Source organism: Neltuma alba, unplaced genomic scaffold (genome assembly GCF_004799145.2).
Source record: "Neltuma alba isolate B1F8T4 unplaced genomic scaffold, ASM479914v2 tig00011648_pilon, whole genome shotgun sequence".
In the NCBI taxonomy this organism is placed as follows: domain Eukaryota; kingdom Viridiplantae; phylum Streptophyta; class Magnoliopsida; order Fabales; family Fabaceae; genus Neltuma; species Neltuma alba.
This window is the reverse complement of record NW_021636296.1, coordinates 362,702-371,361: the sequence shown is the minus strand read 5'-3', so window position 1 is coordinate 371,361 and position 8,660 is coordinate 362,702. Positions and strand designations below refer to the sequence as shown.

Sequence of the window (8,660 nt, the reverse complement as noted above, 5' to 3'; positions counted from 1 at the left end):
TTTTCATTTCAATTTTTGTTTCTTAAGTTTTAAATAATAGATTTTGGTTTTTCTAGAGATGAAATAATCTAAGTTTTTATTAGATTATAGGAAGAAAGGAAACTTGAGAAACTACAACTTATTGTTTAAAATTTAAAAGACAAAAACTAAAATAAGAACAAACTTAAAGGAACAAAATTTATATGAACCCTTATAACTAAATGAATACTACGTAGTATATCTTTTTATAAATTTTATATTTAATGTTGTAAAATGTTAACATTGTTTTTTTTTTGGCCCGGAAATGTTAACATTGTTTTAGAGTATGCATTCATTTTTTTTTTAATAAAAAAAATTGTAAGAACTCTTAAAAAATTATAAGATATACTATATATAAATTTTGATTCTTTAAGTTTTTTGTTATTTTTGTTTTAATTCTTTAAATTTAAAATATAAGTTTTAATTTTTAAGTTTTTTATTTAAAATATTAATTTTTATGGTCTAATAAAAATTTAGATCATTTTATTTTTAAGAGATTAAATTTTATAATTTAAAACTTGTTGGACAAAAAAAAACCCGAGGCACATGAGATGATATTAATCCTCATTAATTAAAAAAAAGCACGCATAATAACCTCTTTTTGTGGGGGGCGCCTCTGTTGCCTGGGCACATCCGCGCGCTCCCCTCTTTCCGCCTCGCAAGGCGGCGCACTGTTTTTCTCACCACCGACCACCCGCGTCAACCACCGTTGGTCGTTCAAATGATCTCAGATCAGAGTTAAGGTTGTCAACTCTGTCCGAGAACTACTGTGTTGTATAAATATAGCCAATGCTTCAGTTTATTCTGCTTTACTTGATGATAGACACGGAATGCACGGAAAGCTGTTCAGGCTACACGGGCAAGTTTAAAACCTATTTTACAGTTGGTCTGGGCAAAGAGGGCGAAGGAGAGCTACTTTGAGATTGACAACAATTCTTTATTCAGTATAACAGCAAATAATTTCAGTGCTGGGAAGAGACATGGGTTTCTTCGACCTTAATATACCGTATTTAGAACCCTCGCTGACTGACAAGGCCACTCTTCAAAGACAACGGACAAAGATTGTGGTCAAGGCCATGGAGTTAGGCTACACGGGAATCGCTTATAACCGTACGATCAAGGGTGTGATGTCTGATAGCCACCGTTGCTGCATCCCTCTCCTCACCCTCTCGTCTCTTCTCAAGGTTGCTCCTTCTCTTTCCCTGTCCGTTAAGCTCCACCGTGACGTTCTAGGAATCCCGTCGGCTGCCCCGTTCCGTCAGTATACGCGCCTCACTGTTTGTGCAGACAACCCATCGCAGGCTCAGGCCCTCAATTCGGGAAATCCCATTTTGAAGACCTACGATTTGGTGGCTGTTAGGCCATTGAATCAGACCGTGTTTGATCAAGCGTGTGAGAGAATGGAGGTTTGTTATATTTCGTTTGCTCTCTGACGCATGATGCTTGGAAACAAAAATGTATAATTCCTTTTTCTGCGCCCCTTCTTCATAATTGTGTTAGTCACAGGGAAATAGTATATTGCGTTTGATCAATTTTAGTCTTGTTACAGTTACTAAAAGGCATTCGTTAAAGGAGAGATAAATAAAGTATCAAAGATAATGCTAACGATGGCTATCTAGTAACAACTGAAAATCCGGAGAGTGAACTCTGATATTTAAAGTTATTGTAGGTAGATATCATTTCGATGGATTTCTCTGGCAAGTTGCCCTTTAGATTGAAGCATCCTATGGTCAAAGCAGCTGTTGAGGTTTGCCCTCAACTATACTTCTTTCGTTTTAATTTTAATTTTTATTCTTTTAAAAATTAGAAGAGCATTTGAATGGTCCTCACAACATCTAAATTAACATAAGGCTTATTGATATGCAGCGGGGAGTTTGTTTTGAAATCATTTACTCTGGTCTAATCACGGACCCTCAGATAAGGAGGCAGTTGATATGCAATGCTAAGGTAATAGCGACCCTCTATATTATTACATATTCCAATGACTAAATTACTAAATGCTAGAAGATTTGGACCGCTTTTATTCTTTATTATGCTTTTTTTTTAAAAAAAAATTTATTATGACTTACGTCGGTTTTGATCACTTTGTCATATGGCTCCATTAAGTAAACTTGCTTGGACATTCAAGAGTGGTGGGTTTGTTTCTATTGGATTAAAGGATGTGAAAGGAAGTGTTGCCATCTTTTCTCTTCTTCTATGAGTCTCACACACCATTCATATTCTACAAGAGGTTTGTTAAACTCGCATAGGGAAGACTGGATGCCACTTATACTTTGCAGGCTTATACATTAGGCTCAGTTTGCAGATGAATAAAGCCGTTTAATTTTCTTCCTGAGTTTCAACTTTTAAGCGGCTAGACCTAGAAATATTATCTAGACATGGAAGTTCGTTTTTTGTTCTAGTGTTGGAATTCAAATCATATGCTCCTATCTTACTCATTCATGCCGAAATTATCAAGAATGGTAAACCTACAATCTGATTGAACATATAGTTGTTGGTGGATTGGACTCGAGGAAGAAACATCATCCTATCAAGTGCTGCTCCTTCTGCTAATGAACTAAGAGGGCCCTATGATGTTGCTAATTTGTCGTCGTTACTTGGGCTTTCCATGGAGAAAGCTAAAGCAGCTATTTCTACAAATTGTAGGTATGAGTATGACTGCTTGCCAAAACCTTTAAAGCACCTGATTCCTTTGTTTAAGGTATATTGTATATCATTCAAATGGTTTGCAGGACTCTTCTAACAAAATCTTTGAGGAAAAAGCAATATTACAAGGGGGCAATAAAAGTAGAAGTTGTAGGTGCAGCATCTAAGTCTGAAGAAGCTTGGCATAAAGAGTTATTTAATTGGGATCCTATCTCCAGTGGTGAAGGTGATCTGCTGTTGGAGGACAGGGCCAAGTCAGATGCATCAAAAACTACGAAAGCCATTGACTTTGCGTCTGCAATTTGCAGCATACCATCTCATGGTTTTCAAGTCGGGGATTTCTTATCTGCTAGTAATTCTGCCCCTACCTTCCTAGATGGTAATGATAATTCCCTGCATGTTACTGAAAAAGTAACTCCATCAACAGCTGTGCTTAACAACCCAGCCGAGCAGTCAACCACTCTTGATGTTTGTCTTGAATCAGATGAGGGATTATCTGATGCTCCAGCAGTACATCATGCTTCCAGCTGTGACAATCTCACAATGCAAAGTTGTACGAAGGGCTCTTCTGAAGCTTTTAAAGTCACTAAAGAAATAAAGACTCCGCCCTCTGGTACAGAGTTCGAGCTTAAATGTCTAAATTATTTAGATGAAAATCGCACCTATTTAAAAGCGAATACATATGAATATCAGTCAGATAAATGCATCTCAAATATTGCATTGGATGGTATAATACCAGAGGAGAATGAGAAACCGGACACATCTTCAGTAGATGTCAAACTAGAGGACATACACAATATCAATGGTAAATAAGAAATCTTAACCCAATCTACCGTGATTTTCCTGCCGCTGCATATAATTAGAATGAGATTAATATAGCCTCTGACATCAATTTGAATGCAGGGATTGCCAAAATTCAGGAAGCTTTACCGAAGCAGGATATTGTAATAGGAGAGCTTACGACCTTGGAGATGAACCAATCTATATGCGAAACTTCAATGGTAGATGAACAATTTAAAAGACATGGATCCGAAGCAGTTGACCTTGGTGAGATGTCTCAAAAAACATCTAATGAGGTCAAAATGGATGATTGTTCAATTGCAACAGATATAACAACAGATGATCAAAAGCATGTGGACGATTGTACTTCTCATCAGCATGGCAAGGTCCAGTCTATGCCAGGTATCCCTAGACTTAAGTTTTGGTTTCTATTTTTGAAATGTGTGTGTGTGTGTGTGTGTGTGTGTGTGTGTGTGTGTGTGTGTGTGTGTGTGTGTAATTATATTTTCTATTTTGATCAAGTGTCAACTCTTACCATCATACGGGAGTCCTGTGCATATTTTTCCAATCGTTTCCTCCATATGCTTCCTTGGATCATAATCATATTGCTTTATGCGATCTTGCAACTTGAGAAAATTATCTTGATGTGTTCTTTTCACAATGCTGAGTTATCGAAAAAGTTGGTTTTCAAAATCAGACCTGCTCTTCTACATTCAAGTTAAGAAGTCTTTGCAGGTGGACAATTCTGAGTAGAAACGCATTTCTTCTTGATATGCAGGTTATAAGTGATTCATGATTATTCACTTGCAACACATATAAGTAATTTAGTTTTTCCTGTAACACCGATAATCAATATCTTGCATCTTGAACATTATTTGTGAAACAAAGACACTGATGTTCTGCATTTTTACGTTGTCATTATCTTTAGATAAATCTAGAGTGAAGCGGGGGACAACAGGCGGGATGCATCTATCACCTTTCAAGCGATTATCGAATCCAATGCCTTTTAAGAAGAAAGCTCAAAGAATAACAAGTAGAACTAGGATGAGATGATTGTGATTCATTTTCCCTTTACTTTTTTATTGTTTCAATTATTATTATTTATTGGCCAAGACTTAAGGTAAAATTTCAGTTTCTAGCTCAGGAAAAAAAATTTCTTATAATAGTATATCCATTTTATTTAGTGGTGACAAAATCCTGTTATCAGGATAGTTTACGGCTCACAAGGGCTGGTTAATATGTGGGAACAACTGCATGTTTTTGGTTTAATTTTTATATATTCAAAATGTTAATATTTGGATTGACTTTTGGAAAAAAAATCAGTTTGATAAACTTGTATTACTTAACAAGTCACATTTGGGGGGTGTTTGGATAGAAACCAAACCATGGTTTCAGAAGTGCTTTTACGGATTATAAAGTAAATATGTGGAGGAGGTTATCTCGTTTTGCGAAAAAGTGATTCTGAAACCTAGGTTTTGGTTTTGCCAAACACCCCCCAATGTGAAAGGAGAGGGAAGAAGTTGGATGAGAGATGATTCTTGCGTTTAGTGCGAGGGAAGGGGAGATGAAGCCAATCCCATTGGGAATTAGAGAGGGCTTCCAAGGATTCCATCTTTGAGGAGGCGGAAAGGCATGGTACTCCATGGAATCATTTGGAAGAAGTCAATATGTTTAAATTTCCACCATCACTTTTTATGTCTCCTCTCACGATAGAGTTATGATCACTGGGCTCTTATTCTTCTTCCTTTTTGGCTATTAAAATTGTTACCCTATAAAGTATTGTTTGTGATAGAATGTAAAGAGGAAGCAAGTTGACATTTAAAATCACTGTGGTGATAGGGAATGCCTGAAAGTCTGAAACCGAAATGCCCGTTGTTTGTCGTGCAGCCGAGAAGGCGAGAACCTCTCATCATCCTTGTGGTTTGGCTCATAAACACCTTTTCAGGATAGAAGAGTGAAGTTGAGAGGTGTAAATCAGATTGGGGGACTTAGCAGCGTTGGAGGCGGAGATAGAAATTAGAATGACTTTAATTTGGACGCTTGCATGTGTGGGGACTGGCGATGTCCTCAGGCATAATGGAACACCCAAAGACTAAGCCATGGGTAGGACGAAACTGACGAGTAATTAGGGGGCTGCGAATTTGAGTTGCATAACAGGAAAAAATAGTTAAAATTGGCAGCAATATAACTTTATAGCAAAACAATTTATTAAAAAGACAAAAAAAAATACACATTACATATTTGGAAAAATTAGGTCTCATGAAGAAAATATAATTACGTACTAAAACCCCACAACAAGCGAGCAACATGTAATGATAATTTGATGAAAAAAAAAAGAAGATAATAGATTCATTATACTTGCTTGTTGTATAATTTTTTTAGTAATTACATTTAATTTTTGGAGTCTTCTAATAATTTTTGTAGGATTTAGGCCAAGCCTCAACTAAAGATTTGTTTGACTCAATAAAAAGAAAGGAAAGGAAGGGATTTTAATGATGGGAAGGGGAGAGGAGGAGAGTGGAAGGATTTTAATATTATCTTATTTGGATTTATAAAAAAAGAGGGGAGGAGATGAGTTTTAATATTATCTTGTTTGATTCATGAGGAAAGAGGAGGAAAAAATATTTTGACATGAACAATTTCGTCCTTATTTTATTTAAAATATAGGTATAATGGTCATCACATGACAAAATATAAGCATAATGGTCACAACATGGTAAAATATTGTCTTTTCCCTCCAAATCTTCTCAATTTTAGAGGGAAGGTTGAGGACTCCCCTTCTAAAATTTGTGTGTTGCCAAACAAAGAAAAATAATTAAAATCCTTCCTCCTTCCTCCTCTCTCCTCCAAATCCATCGTAGCAAACACACCCTAAAAGATAAAATTGGCAGCAATATTTGATTTTAGTCACATTCCTATTAAGTATTCACCTGTCGGCGTTTGTTATGAAGGAGAGCTTTCACACCTCAGATTCAAAAGCAAACCATCTCATGAAAAGACCTCACTTGCACTTCCCACTTCTTCCACTAAACTAAACCGCCCTCTGTATCTCTTTTGAATCTTCTCCCTATTAGCGGTAGTATAACCTAAATATTGCGCCGCCTCTTTTATATAATTGATTGTTTCAGACCAAATCAAGTGAATATCTTGACTCCGATATCAAGTTTCAAAAATTATTTAATTTAATTACCTCTTGCGTTTTTTGATTTTGAAAGTTTTATTATACGAACATACCTGGGAAATCTTTCTCTTACTTACCTTAAATGCAATTATAACATGCTACTGTGAATCATGTAAACGAAGCATGAGGGAACTTAGAGACAGAATCCCGGGATCTAATTGTTGTCTACCTCTAAATTTAATGAGTGCAAGAGGAAATACTCCTCTGTTCAAAACTCTTTTTATGTTAAAATATAAAATGTTTTAATATTTTTCAGGAGTAATCAATAAAGTTCTTTTATTAATAATTAATAATAATAATAAGTCTTTTCTGATTGAAAATTATAAAAGAGCATCATTCAATAACAGCATTAGACGATACATTCCACTCCATGTGGAGCTGAGACTACAGAAAAGTAAAAAGGGCACTAAAGGAGTCAATGGACATTAAACTGTAACAAAAGGTTGACCCTTGTATTTACATCTTACTACTATATTACTGACATTGACTGCTACGAAGGTGCAGCCCATCCGACAAGCGAAAGAGGAAGAATGACAATGCAATCAAATTTAGGAGTGCTCACTCAGCAAGTCAGCACCAATAGGAGAGGCCTCATGGTTCCTGAACAAGATTTGCATCTACCAATGTTTCAAAAAAACTGTCCCAATTTTCATCTTCTTCTTCTCCACTCTCATTCTCTATCACATCTCTCTTCTTCTCACTTTCTTCCCTCTTTGCAAATCTTCCTCTGACGCGCCTCCTGCTGTCCGCCAACGTCTTCCTGCATTCATACTGCAACAACGTACACAGTCATATTACTTCTTATTCTTTCTTTCTCTAACTAAACTCATGTTTACACTCTCTCTCGCACATGCACATATATATAAGAGGAGTGACCAAACCTTAATTTTCTTGTTGAAGTTCCTCTTATGTCTCTTGATTCTGTATCTCTCAATCCTCACCTTCTTCTCCTCCGGGCCATAAGGATACGCTCTGCTCATTCCTTCGATGATCATACTACTTTCGCTCCGCAATGGACTTTCCGACCGCCGATGGTTTCGCAATACATTCATCATCCTCTGTTTCGTTATAATCAACACGTGCTCATTGTCATGAATTGATTCACTTTTTTTCAAGGGAAAAAAACATGAGAAGACAACAAAGCAGTTTAGCTCGTCATAACTAATTAGTTATTATCAGAAAATATAATCGGAAAAGGCACCTGCAAATCACCGGCACTGTAAACTTTTCTCACCGGGGCCTCCTCCAGCAAGTCTGCGAATAAAGCTGAAACGGGGTGGTGGGCCTCAGTCCTCTGCAGAGAATGGCTGCTTATGCTCCTCTGAAACACGCCTTGGCAACTCATGAGAGAAGTCGGCGATCCATGGCCGCTACACCCACTGCTGCAACTGCTGTGGCTCACCTCCGACTCCGGTTGGCACTGAAAACCCTTTGTCGGAGCTGAGCCGGCCTCAGGCAACATGTTCCGGGGAAGTCGGCAGCGCGGGAGAATCTGGTGACAGTGTGATTCATGGAGTGTACGTGTTGGGACTTGGGAGGGACGGGGTTGAATGGACGTGGTTAACTGAAGCAAGAATAAAAGTGAGGAGCGACCCAGAGAACGAGAACTATACCGGTGTATGAGTAAAAGTGTGTGTGGGAGAAGACGAGTTTATTTGGTATATAAATATATATTATATAATAGCCCCCCGGGTGACAGGGGATTCCAAAAATAAAATAAAAGGGAAAAATACAAAAAGGGCAGAAGAGAGAGAGGGGAGTTAGAGGGATGACGTGGAGTAAGCGTCATACTTTATATAGAAGCGTTGACCTTGCTGTTTTTATTCGGACAATTCTTTTTGGCAAAAAAGTCGGACTATTGAATAAGGGGAAATTATCACACAGAAAAATTGTAAATAAAAAAAGAATTATATCCTCAAAAACTTGGGTGTGAATAAATTTAGAACAAATATCATCAAATTCCCCAGTGGATTTTTTTTTTTTATAAAAAAAAGCCTGTTCCCATGATTGTTAGCGTCGGAGCCAACCCGCCCAT

General features: G+C 37.2%; 2 protein-coding genes across 5 annotated transcripts; one reads left to right on the top strand and one right to left on the bottom strand.

Annotated features, from left to right (window-relative positions):
* Positions 1-640: 640 nt before the first annotated feature.
* LOC114716268 (uncharacterized) lies at positions 641-4,738 on the top strand. 3 transcript variants are annotated; one of them, XM_028901252.1, is made up of 8 exons: positions 641-1,424; positions 1,688-1,765; positions 1,885-1,965; positions 2,510-2,664; positions 2,751-3,043; positions 3,149-3,469; positions 3,568-3,846; positions 4,373-4,738. In XM_028901252.1, exons 1-8 carry the CDS (start codon positions 999-1,001, stop codon positions 4,495-4,497), a joined length of 1,758 nt encoding a protein of 585 aa, XP_028757085.1. In that variant the 5' UTR covers positions 641-998; the 3' UTR covers positions 4,498-4,738. The 3 variants fall into 3 exon arrangements, with proteins under 3 accessions (XP_028757085.1, XP_028757086.1, XP_028757084.1); XM_028901253.1 differs by having other exon boundaries at positions 2,751-3,277; positions 3,404-3,469; XM_028901251.1 differs by having other exon boundaries at positions 642-1,424; positions 2,751-3,469.
* A 2,206-nt stretch (positions 4,739-6,944) lies between these two features.
* LOC114716187 (two-component response regulator-like APRR9) lies at positions 6,945-8,135 on the bottom strand. 2 transcript variants are annotated; one of them, XM_028901140.1, is made up of 3 exons: positions 7,827-8,135; positions 7,507-7,683; positions 6,945-7,396 (listed from the first exon to the last, which is right to left on the bottom strand). In XM_028901140.1, the coding sequence occupies exons 1-3, from the start codon at positions 8,085-8,087 to the stop codon at positions 7,217-7,219; spliced, it is 618 nt and encodes a 205-aa protein (XP_028756973.1). In that variant the 5' UTR covers positions 8,088-8,135; the 3' UTR covers positions 6,945-7,216. The 2 variants fall into 2 exon arrangements, with proteins under 2 accessions (XP_028756973.1, XP_028756974.1); XM_028901141.1 differs by having other exon boundaries at positions 7,860-8,135.
* Between the last annotated feature and the right edge of the window lie 525 nt (positions 8,136-8,660).